This window comes from Chaetodon auriga, chromosome 7 (assembly GCF_051107435.1).
Source record: "Chaetodon auriga isolate fChaAug3 chromosome 7, fChaAug3.hap1, whole genome shotgun sequence".
Classification (NCBI taxonomy): Eukaryota; Metazoa; Chordata; class Actinopteri; order Chaetodontiformes; family Chaetodontidae; genus Chaetodon; species Chaetodon auriga.
The window spans coordinates 4,822,174-4,842,300 of record NC_135080.1 but is presented as its reverse complement, the minus strand read 5'-3'; the positions used below and the strand labels follow the sequence as shown (position 1 = coordinate 4,842,300).

Sequence of the window (20,127 nt, the reverse complement as noted above, 5' to 3'; positions counted from 1 at the left end):
AACAGTGGGTGTATTAGCCAATTTAAAATAGGAAAACAGTCTCAAACAGGTACGGGAAGGTGTAAATTAAGTGATGAAGATGAAACTTTAGGACATTCTGCATCACTCTCAAAAATACTGAACCTTAGAGAAATAAAGCTGAGCTACGAGTTACCTTTTACAAACGTTCTGGGGAGAAGCTTAATTTGTTTTTGTTTCAATATCCTAAAAGAGCGACCTTGATATGAGAATTTAACTTTATTTTCACTTCACACTCCAACCAGTTGGCGGCGGTAATGCGCTGTCATGTTGTTTGCTTAGCGCCATTTGAGCGTCGATAAGAAGAAGGTTTTTGTGTTTGTTTGTGTTTGTGTTCTTGTTAGTCTTTCATTACACGCTAAGAAAGTCTCACTGTGAGCGCTGACGGCTAAAAGAAGACATCTCTCCTGTAAAGTGCCGCTGCCGCCGGCTCCGTCCGGTGTAGCTTCATGAACGTCAGTGGTTTTGGTCTCTGTGGTTTGTGAAGGAGCTCCATGGAGAGATACTCGCTCCTCAGAGTCATCGGCGAAGGCTCTTTCGGTCGGGCTTTGTTAGTTCGGTGTAAAAGCAGTCAGGAAAAGTATGTGGTCAAGGAAATCCAGCTGCCAAAGGTACTTGCAAGAGATAGTAACGTGCAGTACACGCTGTACTTTATCCTCACCTGACAGGTGGAGGAACAGGTAATTGGACCTGAATGGGATCCTCCCAGTGCAGCAAGAATTTCAGATTTGTAATGAAATTGTGAATTAAACATTAAAGATATATTGCATTTGCACCTGCCTGTAAACTCCATTGCTGCACACTGTATTTGAATTCACAGTCATGTTATAGCCGGGCTCGGATATGGAAATGTTATTTGCACTGTGCTGATAAGCTACCAGATTGTTGCCTGCACTGAGACGTGGAGGCTGTTTGTTTTGCATAATAGAGAATGCATTCACACTTGTATTTGCATTTTTATAGAGTCTATCCAAATTGGAGAGTTGCAGGAGAGAGGCTGTCGTGCTGTCCAGAATGAAGCATCCTAATATTGTGGCCTTCAGGGAGGCATTGGAAGGTATTCACACACGCGACACTCCCTTTAAAACTTAGGACAAGACATTTTGGACTCTTGTGACATCCAGTTATTATTGTTTGGATTGCGGAATAGACGACGTGATTGTGTTTTTTCAGCTGATGACCTCCTGTGTATTGTTATGGAGTACTGCAGAGGAGGAGACCTGCTTCAGAGGATCCGCCAACAGAAAACTACACAGTTCTGTGTTGATGATGTAGGCCTCGACCACCTTCAGCCATTTGTGCAGTTTTAGTTTACTGTTTTGTTCCTATTTTTCCATTTTGTTTCATTTAAATCTGTTTTTTTCCCCACAGATCTTGAGGTGGTTTGCTCAAATGTGTGCTGCTGCAAAGCACATCCATGATAAACGGGTTTTGCACAGAGATTTGAAGTCCAAGGTACAGAAGTCTTTAGACGTCAGTGTTTTTTCTAGTTACTGTACTTATTAACAGATTTTACAACTTATTTAAATGTTATTTACATTTATTGTCTGGCTATAAATTTGGCCCCATTTCCAAAAAGGTTGGCTGTGTGAAATATAAATAATGCAGAATGTGTAATATTTCATTATTATTTCATGTTTCACACGGTGCAACTTTTGTGGAGTCAGGTTTGTAGGACAGACGTTATGAACTCCTGAGGATGATCACAGTTTCTTTGTGATTGTTCTCTGAAGTCAGTAATTTAGTTTTTTGGTTGGATGCATGTTGATAGAATCTCATCAGTGTGAGCGCTGTGGAGTGAAATGAACAATGATGAAATTGCTGATTGAGATAAGATCACAACATTATCTCCCACTAATGTATAATATCATCATTTTGACATCGTTGGCTGCTCTTATTTTGGCTCCACGTTAAATCGTCGCTTCTCTTTCATTTTCTTACCCAGAACATTTTCCTGACTGATAATGGGACAGTCAAGCTCGGGGATTTTGGCTCAGCGTGTATTCTGAACAGGTACGGCAAGAGAAAGGCAACAGTGTAAAGTTTGCCTGCTTGAAGTTGATGATCATTGATGATTTGCTGCTGTTACATTTTAACTGTGGCTACTTTTTGTAATTGTGTTGCAGCTCAAAGGCCTACGCTCATACATATGTTGGGACGCCGTATTACGTGGCTCCGGAAATCTGGGACAACAAGCCATACAACAACAAGAGGCATGCTACTGTTTGTTTGACTTCCTCCATTTCTTTTGGCACCAGATCAAATGAAAACGTGAAAAGTAAAAGCTTAATGTCTTAAGATACGTGTCCAAGAACAACATAGGAGCACAGTATGAATATGTTTGCATGCACAGACAGTTTGGCTAAAGTTTGTACAAAACCAACAGTGCAGTTTTATGATATTATAGAGGTGACAGTAGATACAATATGCAGTATATCTATTTTTGAATGTTGCTTTGGATGTAGAGCACAGGACTGATGGTTTTCAAAAATCATCATTAGTTCTTAAAAAGGGAAACTCTGATATCTTGACTGTCATCGGACAAATAGACAACAGACAGACTTTTTAATTCAAAATATTCCATGACTTTTCCTAAATGTCCATGTTTCCACTCCAGGCTTGAGTTTCACAGCTTGTGAACACAGTGCTTTTCATTAGACTGGCCTGGATGTGTCAATAAACGCACTAACAATGAGGAGTTTTCAGCAGTGATTATGTAACTCGTGCGTGGGTTAACCAGTCTGTGTCTTGGTGACTGTGCCCGTACATGACGAATGTCTGGTGTGAATGAATAACCATCTCTATGTTTCTGTTTCTGTGCTCTGCAGCGATGTGTGGTCTCTGGGCTGCGTTCTCTACGAGCTCTGCACCTTACGACACCCGGTATTTCACCTCCCTCCACTCTCCATGTATCATGAGTTTGACTGAGGGCTTCTCTCCAAATGGTGCCAGTGAATCATTTTATAAAATAGCTCTGCTGTCATCTGACTGCTCAGTGAGACACTGTGAAGTATCCTGGTGGAACGATGGAGGCTCAGTGTCTTCGCCTGAGTTAGATTATCTGCTGTGTGTTTTTGTGGCTCAGATGTTGGGGTGTGGTTTGTTGTCCTGGGGATCTTCACTCTTCTTCTTGTGTCCAGTTCCAAGCATCCAGCTGGAAGAGCCTGATTCTGAAGGTGTGTCGGGGTGCATACCCTCCCCTCCCCAGTCACCTGCCCTATGAGCTGCAGTATCTGGTCAAGCAGATGTTTAAGACAAACCCAAAAGACAGGCCGTCCCTGCACACCATCCTGACCTCTCACCGGGTTTCCAGACTCCTGCGTACACATCTGCCCTCCCAGGTGAAAACCCAGTCACCTCCTGTGCGCTTGGAAGTGCAGCTCTTTGCGGCTGAGCTTCCTGCATGGTGACAGTCACTCAAGCAGTTGGACCTGAAGTGATTTTATAGCTGCACATCCATCATAATGGCACACTGTCAGGACGTAGTGTTGAAGTGAGAATTTAAACTCTTACACAACTTCCCCTGCTGTGGTGGCCCAGTGTGGAATCTGACCTTTGACCGGCTGCTGTTAGTTCAGATGGCCGCAGAGCTCATGTTATGTGTTTGATTTACTGCGCTGCTTTGAATCTTTTGCAGGCGATAGAGACGGAGGAACGGGGAAGGCGCTCGGGTGGATGGAACAGAGAAGAGGGAGTGAAGGTGGCTACGCTTCTGGGAGAGAAGAGTTTAATAAAAACATCAACGTTGGAAGGTAGAGTCCAAATCAAAGTAAACAGAGTGGTCATGAAAAAAGGATGTACTGCTGTGATTCTGAACTCTTTGTGAGGACATCAGCACTGTCATCATTGTATTCCATTCCTTCACTCCATATAACACATTACTTAGCCATTCCTACTCAACACAGCCATATCCTAACGAGCGTTTTACCTCAGGTATGGAGTTACCTGAAGCCCACTGTGAAAGCAGAAAGCTGGGTCCTCGAAAGCAGTGGCCCTCTGAGCCATCAGACACCGTGAGGCAGATGTTAACCAATGCCAGCCTCATCTCAGCTGACAGCATGACATCAAACAGCCAGACCCTCACGGGCTCCACTCATGCAAGTATGGCAGCAGCAGCAGAGCTTTCACTTCCTCATTTGGACAGAATTCAAGTTTGATAACGAAGGTATCAGTTGTTTTCCTGTTTTTCCAGGTGTGTCAGAGGAGCCGGAGGACAGCAGGCAAAGGAGACGATGGGACAAGAATCCTCCTGAGAGGCTTCTGAGTCTGCTGGAGAAGGCCGAGCTGAGCAGAGCCTTCAGCACCTTTTTAATAAACAGAGGAGGTCTGCGTGGTGCTTTGATATAATCAACACTCCCGTAACCGAATGTGCATGACATTTCACCCTTTCTAGGAATATGTGAGTGCAGTGGATGATATAAAAGGGCCTCTGTGGTGTTGTGGTTTCTGTTTACAGGGGACAGCCCTCTGGTCGGACCCCTCTCCCAGCCGCAGGGTGACGACACTGACGGCCCTGAGCCGGAAGTGGCTGTAGATGAGGACCGGTTTCAGCCTCGCTCTGACGACGAGGACACGTAAGTAACCCTCACTTATAGCTGTATTTAACGTGTTTTACTGAGGATGAGTATATTTGATCCAGTCTGACTGATCATACAGTTCATCAGCAGGAGAAAAAGGGAAGTACTTTTATTCAGACGCCCTGACGTTTGATGTCCCTAATGGAGTTTTAAAGTGCATTAGCACTGATTTTGTATGGTGTAGCCGTCATGTACAAGTCTCGTAAAGATACTAAGGGCTAATGTGTCGGTTTTGATAAAATGTGGACGTGGCGGGAATGATGTGATGCTTATTGGTCATTTTTCCTTTTTTCAAAATAAGGATATGTAGCCAACAAAAGGAATAATAATGAAGTAACACTGCTTTTAACTCACGTTTCTGAGCTTCCAAAGCAGAGAGGATGGGCTGTAAAGGACATAATGAAAAAACAAAAATTGTGCTTTTTGTCCTCTCTTCAGAGACTTTGAGGAAGAATCTCCATGTGACTGGATAGAAGAAGTTGAGAAAATGTTTTCACAACAATAAATCCTCATTCCTTTAGCCTTCACAATCAAAAGGCCGTCATGAATGTTTACATTCCTTTAAAACACTGATTGCACATGCCAAAATCATTTCTCTTGATGTATATAGGACCAAGTATTGCTCTTATAAATACTTGTATATATAAGTACACAAAAACCTGATTAAGCTGAGACAAAGTTTTATATTGTATGTTTCAAGCGCTGCACTGATTCTTGTGAATTTGACCACACGGCTGTAACGAACACACTAAAGTTTGAATTGAATATGGTTCAGCTTGTTGTCATAAAACCCTTTTGTTGAGCTTTGTTTGTGTGCTCTGTCTCTCATTTGATTTGAACATCTGCTCAGTATTGTCCAGGTCACCAATGATAACATTCCCAGCAGATTGAAGCCGTCTGGAAGCTTCTGTTTGGCTTGTCGGGGAAGCAGGAAATATTAGATTCAGAGCAGCTGGGTCTCCATGGGGTCACACCATTTTGAGCCCGCCCGTACCTTTTGATGTCTATTTCCTCTGCAATATCAAACGTAGTCTAAACATGTTCTCTCATTGGTATTCTTTGTCTTTTATTCTCTCGGCCAGACACAAACAAATCATACATCTGGAACCTTCAGCTGCCATGTTATTTTTAATTTGCTGTGACCGCAATAGCACAGACACAGAGATGACAGTGCTGGTGTTTCCTGCAGCAAATGTTGATTATGTACCACTAGGTGGAGTTGAAATGACTGGTGTGAAGCTCCTGTCAATGGTTGTAGTGAGAAAAGCTAGTTCTGCCTCAGATATACAGCAGTTACACCAAGGTTGAAATCCTTTTGATATGAAGACTCAACGGAAGTCAGATAAATCCGGGAGTGCTCGTCATGCTTATACATGAATTTCAGGGCACCCTGAAGAGCATAAAGACATTTAATATAAGGGAACAAGTAGAGCCAGTTACTCTCTTTGTTTTGCCAAATTAAAAGCAAATACATGCCGACAATAGCTTAACCACATGTTGGCAACAGTAAAAGAAAAGCTGAGCCAAGCCCATGACAGTTTGGGCTCAACAGGATATAGATACTATAGACCCTTGAGTCAACAAAACCATAATGATGCTGATTCACCAACAGTCACACCAGAGATGGATTATCCTGCTGCCAAAGTTCCTCCGCTGACTGAAGCCTCCTACTGGCAGACAGCAGGACTTAGCTATATGAGAGTCTTTGCCAGATATCTGCCCATAATGTGTTTTATTGAGGAAGCCCGGGGCTGCGGCTCGCCCCTTATCTTGAAGCCACATTGAATCCCCCTCCAGGACTCACACTCTAGCCCCCTGCCTTTTTCTTCTTACTCTGTTTCCCCTTGTACCTCCAAAGATGTCCATGTGTAGCAAAGATACAGATAAAGTGGTGTAGCACAACTGAGCTACAACACCACCATGATGTGTGTCCTGCAGATAGGAGGGTCTCCCATGAGTGCCCATGATGAACTGAACAGCGTCTTTATAGCTCAGCCATCGAATGTAAACAGAGGGGTGCTTGAAGGCTGTCATAAGGATTATGTTTTTTGGGAGCTGTAGTTGTCACTCTGTGCATCTCATACTGTGTTGCACTTAAATAAAACATCATAGAAAGTATTTACTGCAGGACTTTTAGTTTGCATGAAATTCTGCAGGTGTTCCTTTTATTTTGCCCACCCCTTCAAACACTGGGTCAAGAATGCAAGACCTGGCTTGAAATGAAAAAATGCGTAACGGAACAGTTTTATGAAGTTGTGCTTCAGAAATGTGGAGCGAAACAAGCAGATGAACAGGAGCTTCCTCTTGCAGGAAGGATGTGAAGTCGTGTCTGTTGTATCTCATTGGCTATAAATGGGCCAAAAAAGACATTTCTCTTTGAATGAATTGCTCATTTGTGCAGCACTCCTACACTGAGTGCTAACAGTGGGCCTGTGAGGTCAAAGTTGAAATGCAGCTTTTAAAGTATCTTGAATCTGTCTGATGATACAACTCAGCAGTGACTAAGAAAGGACACTGAGAAATGAAATGTGCCACAACACCAGTGTGAGGTGTCAATGCCTCTGACCATGCTGCTGTGTCGTTGTTAGTGCAAGCAAAACCACAGCGCCTTCATGTTGAGCCTCGTGTGTGAGCTGCACACAGGAATAAGTGAAACTGAGGCATGCAGCGTAATGTATTTCCTCTTTCTCTGTGCATTGTATGTACATGTCTTAATCATCTTAAAACGTGCTACATCCTGTATTTCAGTATCTGCTCAGAGTCACAGCGAGGCTGCATCTCTCACCACGCGTCTAATCTGAAGAGCTCCATTGATTTTCTTCCTGCTCACCGTGGTGACCTGATAGCAAACAATCAAGCGACTTCCCCTCTTATCAAATGATGCACAGAGGACCTTTCATTTTGGCTTTTGGGGAGATTGCCTGCACACCTCGACCCTCAGTTTCTGTCACCACCCTGGATGAAATATTGATGCTTGTTATCTGTGGCAATCTCTGCCCCCCCCCCCCCCCCCCCCCCCCCGTCTGCCTGTCACAGTGCCTGTTTTTGTTGCCGTAGCTTCACTCAGGAAGAGCTCTGCAGATGCAAGATGACCCAGTGATCCCCGTCTGGCTACTGATGCTTAGACAGGCATTTTCTGCTAAACTCTGTCAGTTTTCTTTTTTCTTTTTTTCTTTTTTTTTTTAGACATTCAGCTATGTCAGTTTCTGGGCCAAATTTAAGGTTTTAGTAGACATTTGTAGCCTCACTGGTATCAACCACAGTGAAGGAAACAATGAAACCCGCAACCATGACTCACTCGGTAAAAAGTGCTGTTTATTCTACATGGGGAGCAGCTCATCCTGTTAATAACAAAGCACTTAGGGCCTGCAGTTGGGAGTCTCCTTGCAACTGTAAATATGGGAGCTGTCATTGTTATGATTATTTCAAGCCCTCTGCAGTGACCCTCCATTGTCTCCTGTCAGTGTTTTGTTGCTCTGTATCAGACAATAGAGACCGCTGTGGCCAAGTGGGGTTTGTCGTGGAACTCTGCAATTCATCAGCCGCTCAAAGCAAAAAGGTCATGAACAGTTAAATTTAGACCCCGGGTTATGTGAAGCAAGACAGCGCCGGCTCTGTGCAGGTTGTCGGGCTGTTTGCGGTTTTAAACGCTGCCATTGTTTGTGGCTCGCACGCCTGTTGCCTCCTGACGGTTCCTGATCCACCTCAAAGCAGGGTCACAGGCTCTGCTGGCCTGTGCCGTTGCCGTCCTTCCTTTTAGCCAATAATAGATCAATAGCAGTAAAGACTTTAAACAGACTCTTTCGTAGCTTTCCTCGTGTAGCCTACATGCTGTTTACTGAAATCAGCTGCTTTACATTTTTTGATGTTGTGACATTCAAGTGTATTTAAACCTGACATGTGGTTGTACCTTTTTTAGGGATGCAACAATGTCACTTTTTGGGTACCTGATGATACTGAATCTTTGTATTTTTAATCTCATTTGAAGTTGTGAAGTTCAGCTCCTCCTCCCTTGCACGCTCACTTATTCAAGCCAGGCGGTACACACTTCCCCTTTTGCAGTTCTCACAGACACACACAGACTGGAACTGTGTGAATTGGCGGCAACAGATTTTCAGATATTACTTAACCAGTTGTGAGCAGCTCAAGGTGAAAATTTCCAGTGAATTTCTCAAAAAGAATGTATTCCAGCTTGAGCTCTTGCACTTGTAGTTTCTTTTTTCTCTTTTGATGTTAAGAGTCGAGAGTGAATTTGAACTCTTGCTGCTTATCCCTTCTCTGATCTACACTTTGATCTAAATATCAACTTTCATTCAGCCCTCCCCCACCCTCAAACTTCAGCTGCTCCTTTGCTTTTTATTTGAAACATGCCACCTTATCATCTTATCAGTGTTTACATCCTACAGAAAGAATTACTTTGCATTTGCTGTACTGGCTGTGCAAGCTTGAAGCAGAGAATCTCCTGCAGTGAACACACCCACAGTGAGGAGGGCTGCAGGCCTGCAGTACAGCTTTGCTCTTTAGTTCTGTTTGCTATTTGGTTAGACTAACAGTAAAAGATTTTTTTTTTAATGAGCCAGTATGTTATATTTGTCTATCAGTGAAGCACAATGTTGAGCTTCACACAGACTAATTCATCTGCTGGATATGCAATGCTTTAAAAAGGATACTACTACTGATAGTGCGGGCCCCAGCATGAATCATATCACTCAGCCTCGTGTGATATTTATACCTCATTGATCTAAAAGGGTGCATTCATGCTGCAGGAGATCAAAAAAGACAGAATGATCAGTGATGAGTGAAATGTTAATGTCTCAGTCACGCCACTTGGACTCACCAGAAACACACCGTTTGCATCACTGGAAATGTTTCACACAGTGAAGACCAAAGCGTAGACTGCTCTGTTCCGGATGCTGAAAGTGTGGGCGTTTCAAATGTGTCGAAGGAGGCATACTGGTGATGTTTCATGTCGAGGCCCATTAATTAAATCACATATATATGATATTATTATTGGCAACAATTTTGCAAACTAGATTTTGGAACATATTTTGTTGAAGCAGCCATCAGCTTCCATTCATTTCCAGGTGGGGTGGAAATCATTTCACAGAATCTTGAAACTTAAATGTTCACTTTAATGGATTACACAACTCAAACAAGGCATTTTTATAAAATGCATAAATTAATATGAAAATCGGAAGACCGGTAGGGGAAAATAAAGAAAAAATTGTAAACCCCAGGGACTGGTTTGCAAATTATAGTTGTGGTGCTAAGGTATTTTTTGTTAAGGAGCTAAAACTTGCAAAACGTTCCCTTAATATGACATTAATGGAAAACAAGAGAAATAACACAATCAGAAAATGATGATCAGATCCTTGTGCCTCTCTTTGATGGTACCTCTGTGCCCAGTGGAACTATCTTAGCCTTATCTGTCCGTTAGGTGAGGCTAATTGTGTGTTTTCTTTTCGGACTCAGATAACCTCGGGGTATCAATCAGCGGTGTCCGTCCCACCCTGAAGCCAGAGTGCCAATAAATTAGGAGCCTCTCCAGGAGCCTGGTTCATAAGGATGTGGAGGTCACATTTTAAGCATTCCACGTTTAAGTTTGAGGAACTTGCAATGTTCTTTTGGGAAGAATAAATCCTTTTCCAAAAACAGGACTTTGTAGAGTAAACAATAAATACAATTGAATCTTACTAAGGACTGTGGCTTACGGACAAGAATGGGTGGAGCAAATGAGGACATCACCTTACTGGAGAAATAAATAGTGGTTTTCTGTGGTTAAAGGAGACAGAATTCTGCCAAGGCAGAGAGGGAAAGTATTGTGTGGTCTGAGAGGCTCTGTGGAAATTCCTCATGGGGAACATGCTGACCTCAAAGCTGACCTGTAAGCGTCAGCTTTTATGTGTGCTTGTGCTGCGGAGTGTGCTATGGGCATTTGTTTATGACTCTGTGCTGTAGTATTAGTGGGGCCCAGGTATCAATAATACTGCCATGTGCTGTGTAAAGCTTGATAGGTGGATTTCAACCTTCAGTTCTTCAGTTCAGTTTCATACTTTAACACGACTGCAGCTATGTACAGTAAACATGCAGATAAGGATTCTGCATTTCTCAAGAGCTGCAGTAACAACCAGCAGGTAATAAAAGAGGTAACTCCTTAAAATATGACAATGTGCCCCTCTAAAATGGCCGCAAATGAAATGTTATTATGTTAATGTGAAACACTAAACCAAATTATTACTTAATTATAAGAACTTACTGGAATTATTCCTGTAAGTTTTCACATTGTCATGTTAGATAATGTCCTTTTACATGATCATAATGAAACTGCAAACACTCAAATGTCACACTGTGATGTCATATTCAGCATGAACATATTACATTTTCTAAAAGTACATTTTACTGCTCCAGGGGTGCTCTGAGAGGACATGGAGCTGTTGTCGGGTTTTGATCCAGTGACCTCTCCTTTCTCTCAGGAGTCAGTCGCACCAGTGGGCTGTCCTCCCTGGTTAGAAGCTGCAGCAACAGGAGAGGATTAATGTGTTCACATTGGCTCGTCAGACAGTGTTTAAATCCCCAGCAGTTTCCAGAGGAAAGACTCCCAGTTAAGGAAAACCCAACCTGTCCCACCAAGCAGAACGCACCTAATCATAACATTTTTTTTCTCCAACAGACTGTAATACCATGTTCAGTCAGGCTGAAACACTGGGACTGAGGCATGGCACAAGATTTGATGTACTCTCTCGTGTATGTACAGTGTATGTATTTGGGGTAGGGGTGCAGCACTTTAATGAACCAGGGTTTTTCAGCAAATAAATGTGTCAGCCCAAAAGAATGAGTGCCACAGTGTGCGTCAGTGTGTATAAGCACTCAGGATTACGAAATGAGAGTGTATGGGAAACCCAGCTGGACTCACTAAATGGATTTCTGCTAACACCCATCTTCCTACGAGTCCCATTTCATGCTGTGACTTGTGGTTTCTCGGTTTAACAGAAAATTGTGGATGCACTTCCGAGGTATTTCAACATGTTTGATGATGTCATATGCCCACACACTCACACAGTGGAAGAAGTGAATTACTAATTTTCCCATTTATCTGTTGTTGATTAAAATCAAAGTACGCCAGGCTTGGCTTTTCTCACTTTGAGCCACAGTGCAATCATTGTCTGTCAGATCTAAGATAATTTCACAAGTTCCTGTACCAATGTCACACATGCTCCAGCCACCATTTTCAGGCACTAACAGGCTCTGAATTCTTGCCTTAAGGTAAACACTCATCCGGTCGATGAAAAAACAATGATGGCCATTGTGCACACACACTTTGTCAAACGTGGCTGAAATGTCCCAATTTCATTTCCTGTCTGCATTGCTAAAACACACACGTTCTTAACAAGCCAGACACTTGCGTGCTGCATGCATGTTTTTGTAAACATCACAGTACCGTTACGAAGGGAGTGTTATATCAACATTCTGCTTAATGCTTTCTGTTTCATTCCTAAGATGTTACGCAACCAAGGGCTGATCTGGTCAAATAACTCTTCCAGGCATCGATAAGGCCTGTTTATGGTCCGAGGCGACAGGGAGTTAAGGAGGATTACATGTGACTGGTTGGTGCAGCTATGTAGCCTACCTCCCTCCTTGCAGACATTGAGTCCAGTCCACTTATTAGCTCAGTGCTGCCTCCGATTTTAAGATGAGCGAGGCTGTTGTGCAAGCACAAACAAGATCCTTCTTTTTTGTCAAACCACATCCTGACGAATGATTATTAAGGCAAGGTTCTGTCTCCCACATTGTGTGCTTTTATTGCCTTCTCCTTCCCAGTCAGGAAAGTTGTTTTTGCAAGTAAGTAATCTGGACCCCCAGAGGGTGACAAACTTTTTATAGAGCGATAATAATACCTGTTTATCCCAAAACCAAGGTGGGACTGTAAATACCAGAGAAGTGGAATGTGATTCTGGTGTAATTGTGGGAAAATAGTGCAGATATTGAAGTGAGCACTGGCCATATCAGGGTAATAACGGCCATTTCCTCCTAAATGCATCCTGTGAGCAATGCAGGGAAAATGGTTGATTATCTTCTGCAGAGACCCCTTCCCCCCCAATCCATTCAGTGGGACAGGCACTTCCCTTGTCATGTGATCCAGAGCTGTGGAGTGAATCTGAGGATGAAGACCTCAGGCCGATCTCACCCCCTTCCCAGCCCAACCTCGTCTTCCCCGAAAGCGCACACATACTGAGGTCCCTGTTAAAGCCCCAGCAGAAATCACTCCTGACACGAGTTCTCAACACACCAGAGGATCTCCAGTCAGTTGGGACTGACAGAACTTCAAAGCAGCCATTAAGAGGTTCATTGGAGAAAACACGCTGGATGTACCACAGGGGAATAAAAACCTGAAGCTTTGAGTAAAAGGCTAGATCCAGACTTGTTTTTGTCTCCACTAAGACTTGAAGGATAGTACTGACTGTGCTGACCCTGATGTAGACGACTACTCAGCCAAAACACTGTTTTTGTTTTGTATAACCTTGGAGGATTTCAGCAGTCACTTAAAAATGACTTATTTATGTGACGTATCCCTAAAGGCTGGTTTATGTGAACATTTTGTTCAGTAGATATAATAATAAAGTTAAATGTTTACCACTGTAAATGTTTTATATGTTCTCTGCATCACTCGTACATTAACATTTCACAGATCTTTGGTCCATCTTGTACCGTACGACGCTTTGATGAGCGCTCCCATCTGAAAGTACCAGCACAATGTAGAACAGAATGTATGTGAGGACAAGCCGTGTGGCGTCTGTGCTTTCTCACCCTGCAGCCTGCTGAGAAGGAGAGGTCAGGCTGATTAGATAACTGCTGCGTATGAAGAAGAGCCTGCTGGGCTCACATGAGGGGTCCAAGCCCTGATACAGACAGCTCATACAACCAGAAGACTTTAGTGTATACAAAACTTCATGTTGTTGACATTAAGCAACATGCTCATTGTAAATTGGGAGCAATTAAGAAATTCCTAGTTACACTCATCATTCTATTTGAGGAAAGTGCTGAATCTTTTTTTTTTTTATTTGCTCTTGGTGCATGATAAATTTATCTGCATAACTTAATTACATTGAAACTGATTTCCTCTGTGTGTCCCTCTCTGTCTCTGCCCTGACCTTTGGCCTGGAGGACAACAGCCACGAACGGCTGGTGGTCAGATAACGGCTTTATGTGCTGAATACACACCACCTGGCTCAGTCATACAGTTTAACATGTTTAATCAATGATGTCGTCAGCAAGATGTCTGGGCCATCCTAAACAAGTTATAGTTCATGATGCTCGGTAGGTTAAGCATGTGGCTGAGTGGCTGCTGCTCAGGTGAAGAGGTCACTTTGATATGACCTCCTGCACAGATGACGTGAACCGCTTCAGTGTCAAATTGTACTTGTTTGTTTTCATAACAACCCAGGTGTTTAACCCCGTCCTTGACTTGCTCACGTGGCCTCAGAACCAGAGTTATAGGTGGGTTATGAATAAAGGGCCACTGACTGACCTTCAGGCTATGTCAATAAAGTTAGAGCGCCATGTGCTTTCTGTTATGCACTCTCACGCTGTGTTGACTCCTCACTGATGGCATATCACTTGTAAATTTGTCCACAGCAGGATTAATATTTCTCACATCTGTTTTCTAGTAAATTGCAAACAGGACACACTTATCATAGTTTTTGTTTGTTTGTTTGTTTTTTGGCAGAGGCTTCCTGATTTATTGTGTAGCTGCACTGACTGTACTGTTCTGGTGTAGAGGACTAACCTTGTCAGTGACGGCATTAAAAACACCATGTCCTTGTCAGGAGGGAAACAAGATGTCACAGGATGATAAAATGGAATTACTACCTCCGTTATTTAAAACATAAAAGGCGCTATACAGCTTTAGTTCCACTCTTGTACCAACTTATCCACTTTATGTTAAAGCCAATATCATTACTGAATACAGTAGAGTTATGCTGTTCTTGACTTGGTGGTTCTCACACCACATTTACATACATAAATATCTAAAGTTTGCCTCAAAATGTGAAGAGTGTGTTTGGTTCATGAAAACTTATTCTCCTCCACCACTGGTTGCGACAGAGGAAGCTGGCCCTCCCCAGTGGGAGTCTGACAGTCTCCATCAGAATTTCTACTTCCACTTATTTGCCTCCTCTTTTGCATACAGGACAAATATAAGAGCGGTGGTTTAACTGTTAAATGAATGAAGTGAAGTCACACCTGTTTGTCTCGTGGTGTCACAAGGTTTAACACAGTAAATAAACAAGTATTGTACAACAAATTATTTACATCCTACTGTCAAAAGATATGATTTTCTCCATTTAAATGACAAAAGGTTTCAACTGCAATCATTTGTTTTAAACAGTACATGACTTTTATTCATTACTGTGGCATGAGTGCAGTATGTGGGATTCTGTGTCAGTGCATTTAATGGTCTATAAAGTCAATGAAATGCTGCCAGAACAAAAAAGGCACTTCTGTGAACTATTCATAATTCACAACAAAACAAAACAGAAGAAAAGCAAAGCCCTGTACAATCTATAGCTTGATATCAATTTATGTTAATTTAATAGACACTACTCTAGAATTAGCACCGCAACTTACCACAGAAATGTACAGATTTACAGGCACATGTAGCATTCAATACCATAACAGTCCTGCTGTTCAGTAATCACATTCCCTTCCAGGTCACTGGCAGAGTAATTGTGCTTAACACAATTACAGTATATTCCACAGGAAAGGGAAATTGGTAAGTGGTAATAACAAATCCACGTGAACAAAGGGTCATGTAGCAGTAATACTACAGAGCGGAGGCTGTCAGTGACAGGTCCAGACATTTGCCCTGAGATGATGACTGAGATCAAATAATACTTCTCTGGCAGGTGCTTCAAAAACCTCTCTGACAAATCCAGACAACGGTCTGAAGGAGGTTTGTTTTTCTGTGGAAGGACGGATTTTAACACATCTCATGTTGAGCGTAGCAACCCCAGCATCACACTGAGGACTCATTGTGGAAGACTTTAGCTTTGAGATTCCTCAGGCTGCACTGCAGGTTGGAGCTGGTTTCTGACTGCAGGGCCTCGGAGAACTTGACATCATACGAACGGTTGACCTGAGACTTCCTCTTGATGGAGTTCTGAATAGTCTCCGAGGTGAAGTAGTAAACAATGGGATCAAAGCAGCAGTTGGACACAGCAATGCAGAGGGCTATTGGGTAGATGGTTCGGACCACCGACTCCACAAAGCATCCTTTTAAAGTCTTAGTGCGGACCAGAGCATAGAAAACCAAGTTTACATTGTAGGGAATGAAGCAAAAACAAAAAATAAAGAGGTGCACAATTATCATGCGTAGGATCTTTGTTTTGTTCAGCTTCCCCCCTTGACTGACGGTTTGGGGGCGACGCAGGGTCTGCAGCACCATGATGGAGCAACATACGTTGAGTAGAAGCGGGATGATGAAGCCCACTGTCTCTATGAAGATCACCACCTTAGACAGGTGAGATTTCCACTGGTTGGAGGAGAAGTTCTCGAAGCAGAAGGTGGCGTTGGTCTTGGTGTTCTCACGTGAGGTGGTGTCCAACATGAACCCTGTGGGGAGGCTCCCAGAAAGCACGAGCACCCATACAGCAATACACACTATCCTTGCATTGCGCTTGGTCCTGAGCGCCCTTGAACGAAAAGGGTACACAATGGCTAAAAAGCGATCCACACTAATGCAGGTGAGAAAGAGCATGCTGCCATACATGTTGGTGTAGAACAGTGAGACAGAGAACTTGCAGAGCATGCTTCCAAAAGGCCAGTTCTGGTTGATGAAGTAGAAGACCCTCAGAGGCAGCGTGAAGACAAACAGCAGGTCAGACACGACCAAGTTCATCATGTAAGTCGTGGTCTCGTTCCTCAGCTTGAGAGAGCAGGTGAATATGTAAATGGCCACAACGTTGGTGATCAGTCCCACGACAAACACAATGCTGAAGATAGTGCTGTACAATGGGTATTTGAAGCCATCGTTCTTGATGCAGGTAGGGGCGTTTGCTGAGTTGTTTTCAGTGTTGTTGTACATTCTGAGAGACAAAGAGTGGAGAGATGAGGGGTGTCTGTTATGTAATGGCTATATAATGAAAGGGCTGCCTTGAACAAAGAATTCACCATGAATGGAGAGTAAAACACTGAACAGCCCAAAACCAGGATACACTGAAGGGCACACTGTCATCTGAGAATTCAGGCCATTGGCACAAAGGTTTCTGTCCATGTTAGAGAGGACTGCTGCACATGGTCAGCGTGGTTACCACCCGTCTTGATGTCGTTATTTTGGGGTTACATCATGTTGAAAAGACCCCTCCCGGAGGACAGAGACTCAGGCTGAAGCGTCCTCCCCTCCCCCTGCCCTGTCTCTCAACCAGGCTGCACTCCACGAGTTAGAGGCTGAGCTTTACTTACTCAAACAAATGTGTCTCCTTTTCACTCAAGAAGTCCTGAACCACCACGAGCTGCGGAGTCCACAAAAGGAATGATGGCATATCCACAGTCAGGTCCGTTAGAAAGATGCTGTCATGGCAAAATCCATTCTCTTTGTCACGACTCAGTCCTGTGTTTTTGTCCTTTTCAGTTCCAAACCAGCAAACTTGTCATTAGCCGTCCAACTCTCACAAGGTCCTGACCACAAACTACCAGGCTTCTTCTCTTCAGCAGCAGAACTGAAGCTCCTCTGGAGCCCCTGCTCTCGGTCTGTGTGTCACAATGTGAGTGTGTTGCACTGTTTGTCCTCAGGGTCTGTTTCCTGTCCCTTCACTTCTAACTGAGTCACTCAGTAGCTACTTCTCTCTCTCTCTCTGTTTCTTCAGCTTGTCTCTCTCTCTCTCTGAACCGGCTTTGACTCAGCATGCCTCACGCTCAGACAGTTCCACTTCTCCTTTGTGCCGGTATCACAGGCAGTTTTTGTGCTTTGAGTGGAAGAGAGTGCAGCTGTAGTAACTCCTCCCACTGCCTCCCGTCTAACTCCTCCTACTCCTTTGTCTGCTGTTACAGTTAAAGGAGGAATCAACCCAAACAACTCTGCATTGTGAGGGAATTCATCAAAAGCAAGCGCTCACATTTAGCTGGAATAGAGTCAGTAGTGTATAAACACATCTTGATGCATGATACATATTTGAAATAAATGTTTTGAGCCATTCTTATTTGATCAGTGAGTGAACAAATGTTAAAAATACAATATTAAGTGTTATACCACCGATATTGGGCTTATCGTAGAGTTTAAATTGTGTCTTTATGAGGCATTTAGTAGAGTTTTCAAATATTAAAGCTTATTAAGTGCGTCATTATGCACTTATGCACTTCATTAAGCTGAATTAGGAGTTATGAGAAACATAACTTTATGATAATCATACTGACATGCCAGCTCTTCATTGATTCTTCAGCTCCTTTTTTGTCTAAACTGTGATCTGATGAATAAAGTTCAAAGGCCTAAAGATTTATTTCTTTGTTCCTGGTACTTCTCAAACTTTTTACAACCCTCAGCATCAGTGGTGGAATGTAACAAAGTACATTTACCTAAAATGCAGATAGTATCCTTTAAATGGATTGTGGTTTGTTTTTTCTTCATCAGTCAAGTTGTTAACAAAGACAGGAGGTCAAAAGTGCCTGAGAAGTTCACTAAAACCCTGCAAGCGCCTGAGGTGACTGCCTCCACCGGTCTGATGGAAGGTACAAGAAACTTGAACTGATTTGTTGTTTTGGACAGTCTGTGTGGGCTGCAGCTCTGCTCAAGAAGCAGACTTTTATTCTGCAAGGCACACTGGAAGTAAGACAGAACAGAAAGCTTTCTCTATTCAGGCCTTGTCAGTCCGTGCCCACAGCTTTCTCTTCTAAGTGCTCTGTGCAAAAGCATTCAACTCGTCCTGTAGAAACTCCACACTTGGCAGTCTGTAAAAACATAAGGGCCCTTTGTCGGGAGTGAAGTAGCTTTGCAGGGAGGAATGTGAAGTTTAGAAATAATTAGTTTCAGGCAACTTAAAAGTGCTGCTTCTTGTTCAGCAGTGTGAACAGTGGAAATTGTTTGAGTGCATTTGTGTTAGATGGCTGTTACTGTCTCAAAGAGGAAGTAAACCACCTGTTTCCCAACGAACAAGCTCACATCTGAATAAAACCACACAAACATAAGAGCCACTCGTTCCTCAGCCTTTTATTGGTTCTAATAATATTTCCCTATTTGGAAGTGGACTCCTGTGATATGACACTAAACGTGACATTCCAAAAATGGCTCATTTTGACTTCACAGAGTTACCAATAATAGCCGAACAAATGAAGGGAAATCTTGCAGAGAATCAAAGAGACAGTGGGTGTTTTATGGCCAGTGTGCTGCTCTTTGTCAGTCCACCACAAAACAAACATCATCAAGGCTAGAGTGAAATGTTCAAGAAAATAGAAAGACCTGTACTATTGTCTTTCACTCACAAAATAGTTCCATCCAGCACATAAAAACAAGCTCTTCCCATGCAAGTATGTGGTCGCTAAACAAAAACATGTGCCTGAAATCCCTGGACTGTTAAATTTCTCACAATGCCAGGAAACTGTCTGGCACCCCCAAGGCCAAGACTGAAGGCTTTCATACACAAGAGAAAAATGCATGAGAAAGATAGTAGGTGACATGACATCGCTGTGTAAATCGTCAGTGGCCGGCAAACGTGTGCTCAGACATGGTTACAAATTTGACTGTGTCTTCATATTTGACAAATAAAAACAACCACAACAAAAAAGCTGCAACATAAACTTTGGTAATGCTACATCTGAACTGATAGACACTTGAAACCCAAAGCAGAAGAGGTTTGTCTGGTGTTTGACACAGACTAAACACAGCGAGTTGGTTCTACTGAACGCATCTGGTAACATATCCAAATCAGCCTGGGGCCCGATTAGGTCCTGAGACCAATACAGCTGATTAAATGTGCTGCAAACCAGCACATAGCTGCATCCTAATTCAATACTGTAAAAGCTCCAGGGTTGGGTTCTTACTGTGTTTGTTACTTACCTCTTTGGGATTTGAGTCATTCAGTGTCAGCCCAAAAATGTATTGCTCTATGCAACTAGTGTTAATCAGTGAGCATCCGATGTGTTGGTCGGTGGATTTTGTTCCCGTTGCACTCAGCCAGGCTGACTCGAGACATTCAAAACAATGACTTCACTGCAGAAGTATCTCAAAGAACACATCCTGTTGTACAAAAACTCATTGTGTTTGCTCACTGCAACATGAAAAATGAGCAGCCCAAATGAAAAACTGCTTCACAAATGTCTAACTTGGCAAAGGGCATTCTGGACCACAGACTGCTTCCGTGCAGCTGAGAGGGCTTTCAGCTCGTTCTCTCCCGCTCACCTCAAGAGCCACACAAATGTTGTGCTGGTGTTCACAAACAAGCAAACCACAAGTGAAACTGGTACAAACCAGCAAAACTGCAGTTCCTACCCAAACCACTAAGGTCAAGGTAGTGTTCTGGGCCACAGTAACCCAAAGTAGGTGCAC

The 20,127-nt window shown here is 43.1% G+C and overlaps 2 protein-coding genes across 4 annotated transcripts; one reads left to right on the top strand and one right to left on the bottom strand.

Moving 5' to 3' along the window:
- Positions 1-304: 304 nt before the first annotated feature.
- nek3 (NIMA related kinase 3) lies at positions 305-5,402 on the top strand. Of its 2 annotated transcripts, none has more exons than XM_076734328.1 (13): positions 305-629; positions 982-1,075; positions 1,192-1,289; positions 1,390-1,473; positions 1,964-2,031; positions 2,145-2,231; positions 2,847-2,901; positions 3,159-3,359; positions 3,656-3,770; positions 3,952-4,119; positions 4,211-4,342; positions 4,475-4,592; positions 5,034-5,402. In XM_076734328.1, exons 1-13 carry the CDS (start codon positions 513-515, stop codon positions 5,098-5,100), a joined length of 1,404 nt encoding a protein of 467 aa, XP_076590443.1. In that variant the 5' UTR covers positions 305-512; the 3' UTR covers positions 5,101-5,402. The 2 variants fall into 2 exon arrangements, with proteins under 2 accessions (XP_076590443.1, XP_076590444.1); XM_076734329.1 differs by having other exon boundaries at positions 567-698.
- A 9,440-nt stretch (positions 5,403-14,842) lies between these two features.
- lpar6a (lysophosphatidic acid receptor 6a) lies at positions 14,843-19,706 on the bottom strand. 2 transcript variants are annotated; one of them, XM_076734193.1, is made up of 2 exons: positions 17,052-17,512; positions 14,843-16,675 (listed from the first exon to the last, which is right to left on the bottom strand). In XM_076734193.1, exons 1-2 carry the CDS (start codon positions 17,129-17,131, stop codon positions 15,607-15,609), a joined length of 1,149 nt encoding a protein of 382 aa, XP_076590308.1. In that variant the 5' UTR covers positions 17,132-17,512; the 3' UTR covers positions 14,843-15,606. The 2 variants fall into 2 exon arrangements, with proteins under 2 accessions (XP_076590308.1, XP_076590309.1); XM_076734194.1 differs by lacking the exon at positions 17,052-17,512 and adding an exon at positions 19,639-19,706 and having other exon boundaries at positions 14,849-16,675.
- Positions 19,707-20,127: the final 421 nt, after the last annotated feature.